This window comes from Protopterus annectens, chromosome 4.part0, assembly GCF_019279795.1.
Source record: "Protopterus annectens isolate FY-2018-M chromosome 4.part0, PAN1.0, whole genome shotgun sequence".
Taxonomy (NCBI): domain Eukaryota; kingdom Metazoa; phylum Chordata; order Ceratodontiformes; family Protopteridae; genus Protopterus; species Protopterus annectens.
In genome coordinates, this window is record NC_056733.1 from 760,699,619 (window position 1) to 760,719,485 (window position 19,867).

Below are 19,867 nucleotides of genomic sequence, written 5' to 3' on the forward strand. Positions count from 1 at the left end.
GATGTCTTCTGGTGGTGACCAAGGGGAACCCTCCCCATCATTAAAATCCAAGTCTTCTGTGAGAGATTCCTCCAGGGAATCAAGGTGTTTCCTCTTACATGACCTCTTCCAAGACACATCCTCAGTGGAGCTTCTGTGGAGGAATCAGAAGAGGTAGGGGCTTGTGCAGGGGTGTCCTGCAGTGTCTGTGCTTGCTGTCCAGGCATGGAGGTTGATGGAAGCTCTGGACCAGAGGGTATCCTGGGGAAAAGCTCCAATGGGGGAAAAACCAGCTGGGAGCCTGCAGAGGCCAAGGCTCTCTCCATAACTTGAAAGGCAGCCCCCCCCCCCAAGAGGGATGGAAGCCCAGAACCAGGAAGGATAACCTCTGAACTGTGGTCTCACCCTGCTCCGAGGAAACCACCATCAAGATCGGAGCTGAGGAAGAGCCCACAAATGGTGTCATGGAGCTACCACCCCGGGAGTTTGTCAATTCCAAAGCAACCAAGGAAGTCAGGGCAGAGACTGGAGCCAAAGATATGAGAGCTGTCGGCACCAGGACAGCCAGAATCGGGGAAGTTGGAGCAGAACTCTCTAAAGCCACAGTGGTTAGAGGAGGAATGTCTGGTGGAGTCCTTGGAGAAAAATGCCTATTTCCAGCACGGAGTGAAGCCTGGAAAGAAGTGGAGAGACCCCTCGCCACGAGGAGCTGATCCATCAACCTCATGACGTCTTCAGTCAGACTCCTAGTGGACCGTACCAAGGCTGAAGGAGATTCTGGCCTCTCCAAAAAGGGACTTAGTTGCCCCAGAAGAAGGAAAAGTACAGTTTTGTACCTACCATAAATGTAGATGTTCGAGTGCTCATACAGCTGCAGTCATAACAGACGGGTTATCCTGCCATCAGGCGGGTTCTCGGTCGGCCGAATTCCAAAGTCTAGGTCCGGCGTCAGTTGTCGTCGCTTCCTCCCTGACGTCAGTGTGGCAGGGGTATAAAAGAGGCAGCCAACGCCATTTTTTTCAGTTTTTCTTGCCCCAGATGTCAGGTGCCCCCAGAAGGAAGGCAAACATAATGTTATACAAAAATGCAATGTTGATAAATCAAAAACAGTAGTTGCAAGCAAATACACCATAAAAGAATACCCCAAAAGGTTATATGAAAAGGGTTTGTCATAAGGCCTGTCCTAAGAGGGGTTGGAGGGAGGGAAACCTGGACTGCAGCTGTATGAGCACTTGAACATTTACATTTATGGTAGGTACAAAACTGTACTATGTTCACCGTGCATACAGCTGCAGTCATAACAGATGGGAAGAATCCCAAAGCTAAGGAATGGTGGTAGGCACTAGGAGGGGCTAGGATGCCCTGCAGGACTGCTGTGGCAAAGCCCGCTCTAGATTTAGAGTATAGTGGGAGGTGATAGTGCTTGGAGAAAGTGTGCACTGAACTCCAGGTGGCTGCTTCCAAAATATCCTTGGTAGGGACCCCCCTGAGGAAGGCTGCAGTGGTAGCTGTGGCTCTGGTGGAGTGGGATCTGATGCATGCAGGCACAGTTTTTCCATGAAATGAATAACAAAAGCATATGCAGTGGGCTATCCATTTTGAAATTGTCTGTTTGGAAATAGCCTTTCCTTGAACACCTGCAGCATAGGACACAAAAAGTTGCTCAGATTTCCAGAATGGCTTTGTCCTGTCCAAATAGTAACGAAGTTGTCTGTGAATGTCCAAGGAATGTAGTAGTCTTTCCCCTTTGTTTTGTGGATTAGGATAAAAGGTAGGTAAGTGGATAGTCTGATTCAAAGCTACACTGGATACTACCTTTGGCATAAAGGTAGGGTTGGTTCATAAGGAAACTCTGTCCTGATGGAAAATGATGAATGGTTGCACAGCCATGAGGGCCTGTAGCTCCGAAACCCTGCGGGCTGAGGTGATAGCCAGAAGAAAGGCTGTTTTCCATGACAAGTACTGTAACTCTGATGAAGAAGCTGGCTCGAAGGGAGGAAAGGTCAGCTTTTCCAATACGAAGTTGAGGTCCCAAGCAGGGACTGGTAGTTTCCTTGGGGGTTTTATATTCATTGCCCCTCTGAGGAACTGCCTTAAGAGGATGAGAGAATAAAGGAGGATCTGTGTTGTATTGTGCAGAAATGGCTGAAGCATGGCTCTTGATGGAGGAGAAGGAAAGTCCATTGTTTAACATATCAGCTAGGTACTGTAAAATTTGAGGTATATTTATTACCCAAGGATTGTCCCTTCTTTTGATTCCAGGCACAAAATCGTTTCCATTTGGCGGAGTAGGCCTTTCTAGTAGAAGGTCTTCTGGCCTCCAAGATGACATTCTGCACCTCCTTGGAGAGGAGAAACTGTTGGGAAATCAAGGAATTCTCCATGCAGCTAGATTTAGAGTTTTGAGATGGCTGTGAAGAGTTTTGTAGTTGTGCTGGGACAACAGAAGAGGGACTAGAGGTAGGATCCATGGTGGGGAATGTGTCAGGCTCTTCAGGAGCGGATACCAGTGTTGCCTTGGCCAGTCTGGAGCAATGAGAATCATTTTCGGCCTCTCTGCTCTGACTTTTAATAGAACTTTGGGCAGCAGAGGAAGAGGCGGGAAGGCATTGACTGTCAATGTTGCCCAATTGAAGGAAAGTGCATCCACTTTCCAGGCCTATGGATGATAGGTCCTTGAACAAATTTTTTTCAACTGGCAATTTCTGTGGGTAGCAAAGAGATCTATGCCTGGCTGTCCCCATGCCTGAGTTATCTTTGTGAAAATTTGAGGATGCAACTTCCATTCATGTGGATCTGTCATATTTCTGCTTAGATTGTCTGCCAGTGTGTTTTCCTTCCCTGGCAGGAATTGTGCCTGTAGTTGAATTTTCAATTCCAGTGCTGTGTTCCATAGGGTCATGGCTTGCCTGCACAGGGGGTATGAATGAGTTCCCCCCTGTTTGTTTATGTACCACATCACTGTGGTGTTGTCTGTTCTTATCAATAGCTGGCCTGGATGCAGTAGGTCTTTGAAGGTCATAATAGCCTTTTGCACGGCTAGCATTTCCTTTTGGTTGATGTGAAGGAGCTTCTCTGTTCGTGCCCATTTTCCCTGAATGCACCGATCTGTCATGTGTGCTCCCCAGGCATAGTCTGAGGCGTCTGTTGTGATGATTTGAGTTGCTTGAGGTACACAGAAAGGAAGACCTGTGTTTCTTTGGCAAGCTTGAGCCCACCACATAAATTCCTTTTGAAGGCATGGAATGAGTGGTATAGTTGCTTCCAAGCTGTGGCTGTGTTGAGACCATAAGTTTTTTAGGTACCATTGAAGTTTCCTCATATGCAGCTTTGCACATGGGATTAGTAGGATGCAAGATGCCATGAATCCCAGAGCCTGCAGGACTTTCCTTGCAGTTAGCCTGGTGTAAGTTGCCATTTTTCTGAAGTATTGAGACAGTTGCCCTTGCTTGTCTGGCGTGAGGTAGGCCATCTGGGTGGTTGTATCCAAGCTGGCACCCAGGAAAATTATTTGTTGAGAGGGTATTAGTTTTGATTTCTTTTTGTTGACTGTGTATCCCAGGAAGTTCAACAGTTTTATTAAAAACGCCAGGTGCTGCAGTAGTATGTCCTTGCTGCCCGCTTGGATCAGGCAGTCATCCAGATATGGGTAGATTTGTATCCCTTGTAGTCTGCAGAAGGCGATTACTGATGCCAGGCATTTCGTAAACACTCTGGGCGCAGTAGATAAGCCAAAGGGCAATGCAGAGAATTGGTAATGGGTTGAACCTGCAAGAAATCTGAGGTATCTTCTGCAATCTTGTCTGATAGGGACATGCAGGTATGCCTCCTTGAGGTCCAATGTTACCAGCCAAGACTCCTTGCCCAGCATGGGAAGAAGCTGCTGTAATGTCAGCATCTTGAATTTTGGCACCTGTAGATATGTGTTTAGGATGGATAGGTCTAAGATAGGTCTCCAATCTTTGTCTTTCCTTGGTACCAGGAATAGTCTGGAATAAAACCCTTGACCTTGTTCTTTTGCAGGCACCTCTTGAATTGCTTTCATGTCCATGAGAGCTGAAATGTGTTTTTGTGCCTCTGCCCTTTGATTTTGTGGCAGGTTTGGCATGCCTCCCATTTTTGGAAGGGTGTGAAAGTGGAACCTGTAGCCTCTGTCTATAATATCCAGAATCCATTTGTCTTTTGTAACAATATGCCAATTTTTTGAGAATAATGTCAGTTTTCCGCCCAAAGGTGCTGCCATTAAAGCTTTGCTTGGCAGGTGTAGGGAGAAGTCATTGTGATTGTTTTCTAAAAGACTGTGATCTATCTTCTCTACCTCTTGGGGTTGGTGCTTGCCACTGTCTGGCTCTGAAAGATCCTTGAGGTTGCCCTCTACCCCTTGGACGCCTGTATCTGCCCCTTTGAGGTCTGTCCGTGGCTGGAAAGGACCAATTTTGTGAAGGCCAGATTCTGCTGAAACGCGGAGGCTGTACCTGCAGGAAATCTTTCACTGTTTGCATTGATTTCGCTTTTTCCTCCATTTTCTTTAGCACCTCCTCTGCTTTAACACCAAACAATACATCTTTTTGAAGAGGTGCATCTAATAATTTAGCTTTGACATGATCTGGTAAGGTTTGCTCTTTGAGCCAAGCATGCCTATGTATAACAGACCCCGTAACAGCAGCTCTACATGAGGCCTCTAAAGCATCAAAACCACACTGCAAGGTATGTTTACCCACTTGCTCTGCACCATGCAACAAATCCTGCAGCTCTTTTAAATCTGGTTGTGTCATTTTGCTTTTCAGCTGAGAAATCAAAAACTGTTGATACTTTAACATATGGAACTGACAGTTTAATGCCCTCATGGTTAAAGTGGCCGAGGTGTACACCTTTTTCCCCCACCTTTCTAAAGATCTGGAATCTCTCTCTGAAGGTAATGGGTTTTTAGCAGTAGAGGCCTTAATTCCCCTTGGGACCCTGTGAAATAGTTTCTGGGTCAGCAGTATGGCTTTTATGTAGGAACTGGTGAGAATCAGGAACCCGGTAATACCTGTCTGGTTTAACAGGAGCTGAAGGCAAAGAATCAGGATTAAGGCTGGCTTCTGTGTACACATCATCCAATATATCTAAAACAGGGGGGATAGCCAGAGGTCTATGCTGGGGGAGCAGAAGAAATTCCCTGAGCCTTTTCTTGGAATCTGAGTAATCTTGGCCTTCCCAGTGAAAGTGTTCCCTCAATGTATGCAGGGTTTCCCCAAAAGAGAAGTCCTCAGGGGGGGAGACCGAGGGAATAGACTCCTCTGCATCAGAGTCTTCGAATGGAGAATAGGCACAATCCTGGTCCTCAGATAGTTCTGAGGTAATAGAAGCTTGATCTGAGGAAGGGTAGTCTTCCTCTAATCTGGGCCTTTTGTCAGAAGGGGGTTGAGAACCCCTGATGAGAGTAATCAAATCCTCAGCCATTTTAAGCATCTGTTTTTTAGGCATGGTGCCTTGAGAGGGTGTCTGAGGAACCTGTTTTTTGGTTTTCATGGCTGTTTTAGATTTAGTGAAGGCTTTAATAGAGAAGGAGGAAGGCCTGAAGACCCCTTGAGAAATGGCAGGCCTGTCTAAATTCTGAGTTTCCCCGCCAGGAGTGGCATCGGTATCTGTAGTAGGAATGGGGGCCGAGGAGCCTGCGACCTCGGGTACTGAAGACACCAGTAATGCATTGTCATCAGTACTCAGGGGCTGCGTAGGTGCTTCGCTGAGTACCGGAGAACCGGTAGCCAGCCTTAGCGTGGTATCAGTAGGTGGTGCGGACCTCGTATGCCGGTCCTTATCTTTGCTTTTTTTGCTCAAAACTGGAGTCGGAGTATCCGACGACATAATATAATTAAATTTTTTGCCAAAAAAGTGAAGGGTGAACTCCGCCCGATGCTTAATAGTGCGTTTGTTGAATCTAGCACAAAAATGGCAGGCCGAGACGTCGTGGTCTGGGCCTAAGCAAGGTATACAGGAAGAGTGGAAATCCTTATGCGGTATTTGCTTCCCACATGAAATGCAATTATTAACTTTGACATCGGTCTGAGGCAAGAAAAGTTTCCCCAACGGGGTGCTTAGCTTTCAAGAAGACTTTGGCTGAAATACTTTCGTAAATCTCAGGAGCTGGCCGACCGGCACTTGCGAACTGCTTCTGCTTCGGGCACCGCGCGGCAAGAAAGACTGAAGAAAATGGCGTCGGCTGCCTCTTTTATACCCCTGCCGCACTGACGTCAGGGAGGAAGCGACGACAACCGACGCCGGACCTAGACTTTGGAATTCGGCCGACCGAGGACCCGCCTGATGGCAGGATAACCCATCTGTTATGACTGCAGCTGTATGCATGATGAACATCTGTGGTTCCTGGGCAGGCACTGGTAAGGGAACCAGTTCCGAAAATACTGTTGGCACCATAACAGGCACTGAAGAAGGGGAGGCACTTTTCAAGGGTCGGCACTGAGGTATATGGCACCAAAAGTGGAGATGCTGCAGTAGTCACTACTACCAGAGCCGATAGAGTAGTTCCATAGATTTTCTCAGATCCACCTTTGGTTCCACAGAAGCTGTGGGAACCAAAGGTTTCCATTTCTTATGAGCCGGAGCTGAGGGTGACATCAGTACTGAGTGACTTCTCTTTTTTGAAGAGGAGGATGACGAAAGAGAAGAACCCTCAGAATTGTCACCTCCAAGCTGACCAGACAAGGCCTCTTCAAAGATGATTTTAATAAACCTTTTAAAATAAGTTTATTATTTTTCTCAACTAGGGCGCGGTAGCTAAAGGCTTGACAAATGTTGCACTACTATTCTAAGTGTACCGGACCCAAGCAATACACAAAAGAAGCATGACCATCGGAGTTTGGCATTTTTTTTGCTACAACAAGAACAGGATTTGAAGCCAGTAGTTCCCTTGCTTTTACCTGCCATACTGAAAAGACAAGGATCAATGGCATACACACTCACGCTAGAAATGCATGGGTGCGCACACACACACACACACACACACACACACACACACACACACACAGACACACAGACACACAGACACACAGAAAAAAGGAAGAAAGAAGGAAAAGCTACCAATAACAGTACACTAAAACCTACCAGAGGTAGGGGAAAGGGATAGCACTACCAGCAATGGTAGGACAGATACTAAATGGTACGAAGGAAGAAAGTTATAGAACATTCGCTCCAAAAACTGTAAAGATTAAAGGACAGAGAGAAGACAGTACACTATAAGGGGTATAAAAGTAAGCTAACTGGGTAGGAGATTGAAATTCTGAAATAGAAATTGAATAAACAGTAAATTTTTACTTGGTTCAAGGAGAGTTCGGGTGGTGTGCCTTTACAAGAAGAGTGGCAAACGAGATCTGAGGTAATTTAGAGAGAGGCATTCTGGGTAGGAACTTGGCTCAGGGGTTTTTGGCAGGCACGAGCTGTTGTAACAGTCGAGCAGGTTCCGAGACTCGGAACAGAATCCCATCTGTCAAGGATAAATGAAGATTGACATCAGATGATCTGTTACTGTTTAAGAATCAGCTTATTGCAACTTGATATACAGAAGTCTTGGTAACATGATGTGATCAGCTTACAGTACTTAAAATTAATGTAAAACGCACAGCTGTAAAAGGTATGTGAGGATTCAATCTAGTCTGCATAACTGAGGTCTTACAGGAGTTAGAATGCTGTATAGTATGTCTCTGTTTTTCAGGGAAAATGCTAGCATTAGTAGTCTTCAATAAGGACAAATATAGGACACAAGTTCAAAGAGCTCACCAAGCACACAGCAACTACAAATATAAACAAACACACAAGCTGAATATACAAAAAGTATAATAAACATCATCTATAAAAGTATAAGACATTTCTGATTAAGAGCTGTAGTTTCCTATTAACACATTTTAAAATAGTGAGCAGTCTGTATCTTAACTTTAATATGTTTCAAGTTCAAGTATGGAAGTAACAATATTTAGCTGCAGCCTTTTAAATCACCCAGGTGTGATTTATTTGACTTTAAAAACCACAAGGCAGGCATATTTTTTTACAAAACGTTAAGAGAAAATATGCAGCATGATGGCAGTGCCAAATGTGCATTTTTTAATTTTTTTTTTAATTTTTTGCTTGTGATTGCAGTACCACATTAGCAACAACTATTACAACTAAATTTATATTCACTTTCAAGATTGTGATAAATTCTCAGTCCTCCTTTTTGCTGATTAGTGTACTTTTTGATACAATCAAGCGCAGATTCTGTTCTGTAATTTTCATTTTGTTTTTGCTTTCATAATGTTAGACATATCCTACTATACAACCTGCTCCACACTTATTATGCACCTCTTTCCAAAAGACGTAGTGAATCTGTATCATTTTCCAAAAGGCGTAGGGAATCTGTATCATTTTCAAGGCCATGCAGACTCTGGAATAACGTTACTAGAAGCATTTTCTGCAAAACCTTGAGGCACCCAGAGTCTCACTTTAGGAATGAGTACATAAAACAACCATGCTCCAAGCTTTTTGTCTCTTGTGCTGTTTTATTACAGTTCTGAACTACACTTGTTCGGCAGGAAGAATATATCATAACAGTGTTACAACACAAAGTCCGAAATGACAAAAACCTGGAACAGCGACTTCAGTTTGTCTTGTATGTCCACAACATTGGACTTTTATTTTCAACTACGTGAGGCCGAACATAATGCCAGCAAGGAGTGCAAACTGGACAAGATTCCAACTAATGCAATGTAACCTCTTAACTACACAAAGCTTCAATTCTTGAATCTTGTTTGCTCACATATGTGGTTGAATTTCCTGTAGAAAAATAAACGAATAAATGTAAGGAAAAACAGGTGGAAGAGAGAAAATATTTTTTTTTACATCAATAGCTATTTTAATGAAAAAATAAACAGACTTAGCCATCAACTTGATATACATATAACCCTGACTACTAAATTATTCAAACAGCATCATACTATGCTGTGGAGTACACATAAGAAAATCTTTTTGTGCAAATGTACAACGGGTATCAGCAATACTCTTGCTCTTCCACTAAATGGCAAGTGTGCATGAGTGTGCTGTAGATGAAACCAAATTAACAATGCCATTCAAATAACACCTTAATGTTCTTCTGGATCTGTCTAGGCAGCTTGCACAGTTTTTAAAAATATATTAATATTCTCCCTGAGCACATCACAAAACAAAGGATGCTCTCCTCAGTCATTTCCATTTACACATGTCCCTAGAAGGCCATCGCACATTTTCTGGATAAAAAAATACAAAGAAAGTGTACTAAAACGGAGATTTTGTTTTAACAGCTTTTATATCAAGCATCACTTATTTGCCTCCTCTTCCATCCTTTGCAAAAAAAAAAAAAACAGTTAAGTTACACTTACACATAATGGTAGACGTTTGAATTCCTCACTGCTGTAGTAACAGCACCTCCAAACCCAGCATCCCTTTGTTGATGTCTTGGGATATTCTTTCTAGTTAGTTCATATGAGTACTGTACTTCTTATCTGGTAGTCAAAAAAGTCCTGAATATTTTCCACTGTAATTGCTGATTTTTTTTTCTTGTTCAGGGATTGCCAATCAGCAGTCAGAGTGGGTCTGAAGGAGTGACCCAGAGCTTTTGGAAGCTGGCTGGTTGCTGTAACTTGTGCAAGACACAACCCACAGGCTACTGCAGCAGTGGAAATGATGAACATTGATGGTGATGAACATCATCCTTGTTTACTGCCCACCCCTCTGATACAAAAATGCCTTGTAGTTGTCCTTGGCCTGGGAGGTCAGACTTTCTTCAAATTTGGCTTTGGTAGACTTTATCTGTCCTCCGAGGCTTTGGTAGACTTTATCTGTCCTCCGAGTTGCTTGTTTAGTTTCATAAGAGTGCTTTTATCCTGCTGGGTGCTGCACCTCCTAATCTTTGCCATTATTTTCTTCCTTCTGTTTTACAGCCTACTGATGTTGTGATTCAACCTGGGTAGCTTGTTTTTTGAGTTAGTTCTGTACTTTTTCCTTGTGGGTACAGCTGGATCTGTGCAACTATTAACATGTTTGTACAGGGTTTTCTGTGAACAGTTCTGCATAGACAGCAGTGCTCTCAGGATTTACGGGGCTTGAAATTTTGCTAGGTTATCACTTAATAGCAGGAAGTTAGCCTTAGAGTAGTCCATGAATACTCCAGGGTTAGCTGGGGTTCCAGGTTTTATTTTTACTTGAAAGGGGACTATTTTGTGGTCAGACCTTACCAGAGAAGACATTACACTAGGGGGTGTGCAGCACTCTCCCATATTAGTGAGGACCAGATCCAGTATGGTTGCACCTGTTGTTGGTGTATTAACAAGCTGGTCCAGGGAGATTGTGTTTACATAATCCAGGAATCTATGTGCCTGTACGTTTGCGGTCATATACGATTTCCGGTTAATAGTCGGGTAATTAAAGTTACCCATGAATATGGTATTGGGTTGAATGGTAAGTGTTTTCAATAAGTTTAAATACATGGTCTGGGTTTCCTGGGCCATAGAGGGGGATTTATAGCTTGCAAGGTAGTGGCACTGGACTTTGCCTATGGTGATTTGAATCTGGAGAATCTGAAGTGCATCATCCTGTCTGGCCAGCCTTGAGGTATATTTATTTTTGATGTAAATTGAGACACCTCAATCTTTAGTGCCCATCTGTGGAGTCGCTGGTATAAATTCATGGAAGGCATTATAACCTTGTGCTATCATTGTGCTCTCCATGGCCTTAAATCAGTCAGTGATTGTACCAACATGCGAATGGAGAAAGGAGATTCTGCCAATAGGGATGACTGCAATTAGGGATACAGACAATATGCAAGAGGGATTGGAATTTATTGGAGAAAACTGTAAAAAAGAAAGTACAGTTGTGTACCTTCCATAAATGTAGATGTTCGAGTGTATTCATTGTTGCAGTCATTACACTTTGGTTATCCTGCTGGCAGGCTACCCACAGTCGGCCTGAATTCCAAAGTTCTGGTCCGGCGTCGTTTGCTGTCACCTCTTCCCTGACGTCAGAGCACCAGAGGTATAAAAGATGCAGCCGACGCCATTTTCTTCAGTTTTTCTTGCCTCAGATGTCAGGTGCCCCCAAAAGGGTAGGCTAAAAAACATTGCTTATAAAAGCATGCACTAACATAAACAATACCTTCATCTACAAGCAAATACACCACATAGGTTGTATAGGATAGAGAAGTACAGATAAGTCCCAGCAAAGAAGGGGGTATGGTGGGTGGGTAACCTGGACTGCAACAGTGAATACACTCGAACATCTACATTTATGGTAGGTACATAACTGTACTGTGTTCATAGTGTTTCACTGTTGCAGTCATTACACTTGGGTTGAATCCCAAAGCTGAGGTAGGGCGGCTGGGTCTAAATAGAATTAGGAGTGGCTATAAGGCCCTGCAGAACTGCAGTGGCAAAGCCTGCTCTGGATTTAGAGTAAAGAGGTAAGTAGTAGTGCTTAGTAAAAGTGTGCACTGAAGTCCAAGTTGCAGCCTCCAAAATATCCTTGGTTGGTACTCCTTTGAGGAAGGCTGCTGCCCTGGTAGAATGTGGTCTAATGCCCTTAGGCACTGATTTGCCATGTTGTGAATAGCAGAAACGAATGCAGTGTCCTATCCATTTTGAAATAGTCTGCTTTGAGATAGCCTTTCCTCGTGATCCTGCAGCATATGGCACTAAAAGTTGATCAGTCTTTCTGAAAGCTTTAGTTTTGTACAAGTAGAAGCGTAGCTGTCTGTGTATGTCCAAAGAATGCAGAAGTCTCTCCTCTTTATTCTGTGGGTTTGGATAAAAAGTAGGCAAATGAATGGTTTGCTTAAGAGCTACACTGGACACCACCTTCGGCATAAATGTTGAGTTTGTCCTTAGAGAAACCCTGTCCGGATGGAAGATAATAAAAGGTTCCACAGCCATTAATGCCTGTAGCTCTGAGACTCTTCTTGCTGAAGTTATTGCTAGGAGCAGAGCTGTTTTCCATGATAAGAATTTTATCTCGGCTGTATTGGCTGGCTCAAAAGGAGGCAGTGTGAATTTTTCCAAGACAAAATTGAGGTCCCATGCAGGTACTGGTGCTCTCCTTGGGGGTCTTATGTTTTTGTCCCCCCTGAGGAACTGCCTAAGCAATGGATGTGAAAACATTGGTGGTTCTGTATTGTAATGAGCTGAAATGGCACAGGCATGGATCTTAATTGATGAGAAGGATAGGCCTTTGTCCAGTATCTCAGTCAGATATTGTAAAATCTGAGGAATATTTGGTACAAGCGTGTCAATTCCCTGAGCCTGGTTCCAAGCACAGAATCTCTTCCATTTTTCTGCATAGGATTTCCTGGTGCTGGGCCTCCTGGCCTCCAAAATAACATCCATAACCGCTTTAGAGAGAGGTGTATTCTGAATGGTTACACTATCCGCCATGCAGCTAGATTTAGGGTTCTGAGATGGCTGTGTAGGATCTGATTGTTTTGTTGGGTCAGTAAATGTGGAATTTGAGGCAATGTCCAGGCAGGGCCTTGAGACAAGCTCCTTAGGATTGGGTACCAGTGTTGGCGAGTCCAATCCGGGGCAATCGGTATAATTTGTGGCTTCTCTTGTCTGACCTTTAGGAGTGCCTTGGGGAGGAGAGGCAGTGGAGGAAAGGCATATACTGTAAGGTTGTTCCAGCTGAATGACAAAGCATCCACTTTCCATACTTGTTTGTGATAAGTCCTTGTGCAGAATCTCTGAAGTTGGCAGTTGTGAGAGGAGGTAAAAAGATCTATGTCTGGGCATCCCTATTTCCTTGTTATCATGCTGAAGATTTGTGGATCTAGTTTCCACTCGTGAGGGTCCATGAGGTTTCTGCTTAGTTCGTCTGCCAGTGCATTTGTTTTTCCTGGCAGGAATTGTGCTTGCAGGTATACTTGGTAAGTCAATGCTGTGTTCCACAAAATCATGGCTTGCCTGCAGAGGGGGTAGGAATGGGTGCCCCCCTGCTTGTTTATGTACCACATGACTGTGGTGTTGTCCATCTTTATCAGCAGTTGTCCCAGATGAAGTAGGTCCTTGAAGGCTGTCAGGGCATTTTGTACAGCTAGCATCTCTTTTTGATTGATGTGAAGATGCCTTTGGCTTGGGGACCATGTGCCCTGAATACATTTTCCTGCCACATGGGCCCCCCAGGCATAATCTGAAGCATCTGTTGTTAGTGTTTGCCTGGCTGTGGGTAAAGTGAATGGCTGCCCCTTGTTGTGGTGACAGGCCTGTGCCCACCATCGAAACTGCTGTTGTAGGCAGGGAATGAGTGAAATTATTGATTCCAGGCTGTGGCAATGTTGAGTCCAAACACTTTTTAGATACCATTGTAGTTTCCTCATATGCAATCTTGCATATGGAATTAGCAGAATGCAGGAGGCCATGTAGCCCAGAGCCTGCAGAATTTTTCTTGCAGATAACTGGGTCTTTGTTGCCATGCTTTCGAAGTTAGAAGTCAGTTGCCTTTGTTTGTCTGGCGTGAGATAAGACATCTAGGCAGTTGTATTTAAGCTTGCACCCAGGAATATTATCTTTTGAGTGGGTACTAGTTTTGATTTCTTTTTGTTTACTGTGTACCCTAGGCAAATTAGTAATCTTTTTACAACCGCCAGATGCTTTAGTAGAATGTCTTTGGTCTCTGCTTGAATAAGGCAGTCGTCCAAGTAGGGATATATTTGAATTCCTCTTTGTCTGCAAAATGCAATTACTGGTGCCAGGCATTTTGTGAAGACCCTGGGCACAGTAGATAAGCCAAAGGGCAGTGCAGAGAATTGGTAGTACATTGAGCCAGCTATGAATCTGAAGTATCTTCTGCAAGATTGTCTGATTGGGACATGCAGGTATGCCTCTTTGAGGTCCAAAGTTACAAGCCAAGCCTTCTTGCCCAGCATGGGCAGAAGCTGCTGCAGAGTCAACATTTTGAATTTCGGAATGTCCAGAAAAGTATTTGGAATAGACAGGTCCAGAATTGGTCTCCATGCTTTGTCCTTTCTTGGTACTAAGAAACGTCTTGAGTAAAATCCTTGTCCCTGCTCTTGTTGAGGCACTGGCTGAATAGCCCTCATGTCCATGAGAGCTGAAACTTGTTTTTTTGCCTCTGTCCATTGATTATGTGGCAGGTCTGGAATACCTTTTGCCTTTGGAAGGGTGTGAAAGTGGAACCTGTAGCCCTGAGAGACTATATTTAAGACCCATTTGTCTTGGGTGATCATGTGCCAATTTTGTGAAAAAAGTGCTAGCTTTCCCCCTAAGGGTGCTGCCAAAAGATAAATGCTTGGCATTGGCAGAGAGAAGTCATTGGGACTGTTTCCTATATGGCTGTGATTTGTCTTTTCCGCTTTTGGAGGTAGAAGCACCCCATTGTTTGGGCCTGTAGGAGCCCTGGGGCTGTTGTCTGCCTCTAGGGCGTCTGTATCTGCCTCTTTGGGGCCTGTCTGACACGGGAAACGACCAATTCTTAGAAGGCCAGTTCCTGCTAAATCTGGGTGGCTGTACCTGTAAGAAATCCTTTGTCTGCATAGATTTAGCGTTATCCTCCATTTTCTTCAACACCTCTTCTGCCTTAACACCAAATAAAGTATCATGCTGTAATGGAGCATCCAATAATTTTGCTTTAACATGATCAGGCAGAGTCTGTTCCTTTAACCAAGCATGCCTTCTAATGACAGAACCTGTTACAGCGGCCCTGCAAGAGGCCTCCAGTGAATCATAACCACATTGCAAAGTATGTTTTCCCACTTGTTCAACTGCATGTAATAAATCCTGCAATTCCTTGTTCTCAGAACATTCAGAATTTGTCAACATTTTCTGTTTTAGCAGAGACATTAAGTATTGCTGATATTTAAGCATATAAAACTGACAATTTAAAGCCCTTACAGCAAAGGTAGCATAAGTGTAAACTTTTTTCCCACATCTGTCCAGAGCCCTAGAATCTCTATCTGAGGGGACAAGGTTTTTTGCAGTAGCAGCCTTGACCCCTTTGGGACCCTGAGAAATAGTTTCTGGGTCAGCAACAGGGTTTTTATATATAAATTTATGTGAATCTGGTACCCTCTGTAGTATCTGTCTGGCTTAACGGGTGCAGGAGGTAAAGAGTCGGGAGACAGGCCTGATTCTGAAAATGCATCATCTACAATGTCTAGAACAGGTGGAATAGCAAGAGGTCTGTGCTGAGGTAGTAAAAGTCTCTGAGACTTTTCTTAGAATCTTAGAATCTGAGTAATCTTGGCTCTCCCAGTGGAAATGCTCCCTCATGGTATGCAGGGTTTCCCCAAATGAGTAATCCTCAGGAGGAGAAGCTGAAGGAATAGATTCTTCATCATCAGAATCCTCATAGGGAGCAACAGAGTATCCCTGTTCTAAAGAGAAGTCAGAGGAAATGGAAACCTGATCAGAGGAATCATATTCAGTGTCTTGCCTAGGCCTCTTATCGGGATGGGAACCCCTGATCAAAGTAATTAGGTCTTCGGTCATTTTGAGCATCTGTTTCTTAGGCATGGAAGTCTGTCCTGGAGAATGCTGCACTTGTTTCCTTGTCTTTAAAACTGTTTTAGACTTTGTATTGGAAGCTGAAGTTGGCTTGATATAAAGCTGTGTAGGTCTGAAAACACCCTCAGAAGCCGATGCCTGCTCAGTGGCTTTGGACCCATCTGAGGGATTAGTTTCCGAAGGCCCAATACCTTGAGTATCCAGAGGCCTAGTTGTCTCCACGTGGGAGTCGGAGGCGGCCTGTGGCACTGAGGTAGCGGTTGTTAGAGGCTGCAAAAGCACCTCACTGAGAACCGGCGACTGGCCTAGAAGAGGCTTCGTCGGTTTTGGACCTCGGATGCTTGTCCTTTTCTTTTGCCTTGTGCTTTTTATGAACTCCGGTTGTCGGCTGTTCCGACAGCATAATGTAGTTAAACCTTCGGCCAAAGTAACGAAAAGCAAAATCGTACAGACACTTAATAGTGCGTTGGTTAAATCTAGCACAAAACCGACAACTAGCAATGTTGTGGTCAGGGCCTAGGCAAGAAATACAGTAAGAATGAAAATCCTTATGAGGTATTTGCTTCCCACAAGAAATACAATTGTTAACTTTTTCTGACATTGGTCTGGAGCAAGAAAAAAGTTTCCCCAACAGGGTACTTAGCTTTATAGAAGACTTTGGATCTGAAATTCAATTTCGAAAATCTCAGGAGTCGGCCGACTGGCATTTGCGAACTGCTTTTGCTTCGGGCGCCGCACGGCAAGAAAGACCGCTCTGACGTCAGGGAAGAGGTGACAGCAACCGATGCCAGACCAGAATTTTGGAATTCAGGCAGACTGTGGGTAGCCTGCCAGCAGGATAACCCAAGTGTAATGACTGCAACAGTGAAACACGATGAACATCCAAGGTATTGGCAGCAAATAATTAGAGGGAAAGGTAACAGAATGGGAAGAGGCCAAGATTTTACCTGGACTGCAAGCTAGAGATTGCCTTCCCTATCACAAATTGATATCAAGGCAAAGAGAAAGAAATTATCCTACATGAAAGACCAGCACTGGTAGAGTTTTTAGTAGAATTTAGAACAGAAGCTGCTGTTAAAAAAGGTATAATTAGTAGAGCATACATAATATTGCATGATAACTATAAGAATCAATCAGATGAGGTTAGAAAGGATTGGGAAGAGAGATTGGATAAGCTATTCACAATGAAACGGGGGATATATGTATGCTTCCCAAATAAGCAACAAAGTCTAGAAGACTTAGAATCTTTGGAAGTGTTTACATAGGTATTTTTACATCCCAAGTAGACAGCAAATACTGGAAGTACGATGGGGAAGAAAGAAGTAATTGGTTAACATATTTTCTGGGAGTCTAATGAGTTGACAGACTTTTAAAGATTCCCTGCAGACTTCTCCGTCAGAAATACTGGGTGAGTAAATTGGTGTAACTAAGAAAATGATTTGTTTTGAGCTATGGCACAGAACTGAAATTACCTAAACACAGTAAGGCCTTGCTGAGTTTAATTAAGGTGGCTGCCAAAAAAGCAATTACTAGAAAATGGAAGTCAAAGTCTAAACCAACTTTACTAGAAGTAATGAATATAGTAACAGAGATAAAACAACTAGAATTGGGATCTTTAGAAAAGGGTAGGACCAAATTACATAGAAAAATGGGAATTGTGGGAACAGTACATGCAGAGGAAGAACAAGGTTTAAAAGATGGCAAGATATTAATGAGCTATGTAATGTCTGACTAACAATGATTGGATAGATTATAAATGATCTTTAATGTTTGCAAACAAAATTATATCAATATGGTTTCTGATGTACAATGTATATAATTAAAATTACGTTAATATGGTTTGTTTTCATTTATATAAATGTACGATTGCCTATGTCATAAATGATAATTTAATAAAGATGTTTCCTGTTTTAAAAAAAAAGTCTCAGTGACTGCACAGACATCAGGATTCTCTAGGGTGAAGAGAGCTTCTAGGGAGTGCATTTTTTTGTTTAGACTCATTAAATGTCTCAGACTTTTTCTTAACGTGAATCGTGTTACAGCTGTTTACATCCTGACTCTCTAGTGTGGTGAGGTCTTTAGCAGCAGCTGCCCTTCCAAGTAGTGACTAGTAGTCAAAGAACAGTTACCAGGGAGCACTGACACCACATTTTTATCAAATGTATTGGCACACCTGGGGAGAAACATTGTAGCACTACTAGTAGATAAACAGTAAGATAAGTCTCTGGAAACTGAGAGGAACGTCTGCAAACTTTGAGCACACATACTCAGCTAGTGAAAGAAGCAATTTTTAATGAAAAATATTAGCTGAAGCAACTCTAACAATTACCACTATTAAGAAAGCTTATAGAAAACAAAGCAATATAAGTCAGAAAAGTACAAATTAATTCTACCGTTTAGTAAGGACCTACTACGAGCTGAAGATTTAACTTTGTGGAATGTCTTTGCTATCAAGCACTTCTCAATGAGACTTAGTCATGCAAGACAATCATTGAAACAATGACTTACTTATGCAGGTAAAACCTGCCTGTTTTATATTAAGGGGCTCTGAACTGGAAATGGCCTGTTTAAATTTCAGAGGAAGTATTCAGTAGATGAAGACTTGGCAAGGAAAGATTGCACTTTGCTGTCACATTATGACGCACACTTTGTTGCTCCTCTTGCATTATGTCATATCCCAGTGCCCCTTCTCTATCAACAAAGCCTTCGTGGAAGGGATGTCAGTGTTACAATAAGCTACCATCCTGATAGAAAGTAGAGACTGTTCTTCCCTCCTCAGCATCTCAGAATGTCTTTAACACATTTATGTAAACAAACCACTGTTTCCTCAGTTTGTGAACTGAAATTATATTTTATTTGTAAAAAGTGCATTTCACACTGTTGTTGCTGTTAGACTGCTCTAAAATCACCTTCAGAAAGGGATATCTAGCTAGCTAGTTGTTTAAGGTAGTTTAAGTTTGTCTGTGGTAGCACTGCACTTGGGACACACTTTTATTGCATTTTTACATTAGGAAGAGTAGGGTTATTCATCTAGCTGCAGTAGGTGTTTACTTGGTCTGAGTTGGGAAACCTACAAAAGGGCTCTAAGTTTATTTATTTTATTGGCCTTGAGTCTCAGTAGTCAGTATTTCTGTATTTTCAGTGCCAGTATAAATTTGGCGCATTTATGCAGAACTGCTCCCCGCACAGCCATGGTTAGCACAACCCTGTACAGATGCAAACATTTATAAAGCAAATTTTACCTATAAAACCACCCTTAGAATTTTACCCTGTGAATTAAAAAGTGTAGAGCAACTACCTTGCGCATGAACTACTCTAAATTTTTCTAGCAACATAAATAGGACATGTTGGAGACAGAGAGATGAATCTCAGAGAATTCCCATTCTCTGGAATAGGCTCCCCATCCATATGAAAAAAAAGTCCACTCTTAAAACTATTTAAGCGTAACGTGGACCACTGGATGGGAAACTGGAAATTCATTCCTGGACTGGCACCTACGTCTTTGATGGAGAGAGGCAACCACTAAATCATGTCATAACCAACAATCACCTCTTATACAAACATCTAAAATATACAACTTGTGGGATACACTTGGGTTGCACTTTTAGGCTTATAAAGGCCCTAGTGGTCATTAGCCTAGTATATAACTATGCACATTCTTAAGCATTGTACTGCACTGCATGACAGAAAACATCTTTGAACAAATCTGAGTGGGTAAGAAATAAAGGAAGTATGAATTTGATAATGTGAAACAAACAGGTGTTACTGCAATAACATGTCAGTTAATAAAATCTGAAAGAAAAGAAAAGACTAACTTAAGTTTAAAAAGTTGCTATTCCAAGGATAATGCAAGCACATGGAATGGAATTTGTCTCAAATACTGATTACTGCCGATAAAAGAGTCTGTGCTGTTCGGGTCTACTTCACATACCCAAAATACCACATAACCGAAGACCAGATAACTGAGCAGAGAACGCCAAAACTTCAAATAAACAAATGATCACAAAGCCGAAATGTTTCTAAGGTAAGTAACCACTAGGCCAAAAAGTCCCTGAGAACACACCACACCACACCATCTACAACCTACCCAGATGGGGGGGCTATGCTCCCACACCCCCAATGTTGGGGGCTGCACCCCAAGTAAATATACCAACTCTGGGATTGCACTACAGTGGGGGAAAAGGGTAACTATCCCCTTGTTGGTCCAAGGGTTACTTACCCTGGGAAACATTTCGGCTTTGTGACTGTTTGCTTGAGGTTTCAGCATTCTCGGCTCGGTTATATGGTACTTCAGGCCCATGCTGTTCATATGACAACTGCATGAAAGACAAGAGGGACCAGTTCATACTGGGCTAAAAAGTTAAGTACATCCTCAC

At 42.9% G+C, this 19,867-nt stretch overlaps 1 protein-coding gene across 1 annotated transcript in view; it reads right to left on the reverse strand.

The window, feature by feature from the left end:
* Positions 1-7,891: 7,891 nt before the first annotated feature.
* The window catches only part of CHFR (checkpoint with forkhead and ring finger domains), a gene marked incomplete at its 5' end in the record, with an annotated part of 992,863 nt that continues 980,887 nt past the window's right edge, over positions 7,892-19,867 (reverse strand). Inside the window, 1 exon segment of the mRNA XM_044068718.1 lies at positions 7,892-8,784. Within this exon segment, the coding sequence (XP_043924653.1) occupies positions 8,742-8,784 (43 nt within the window).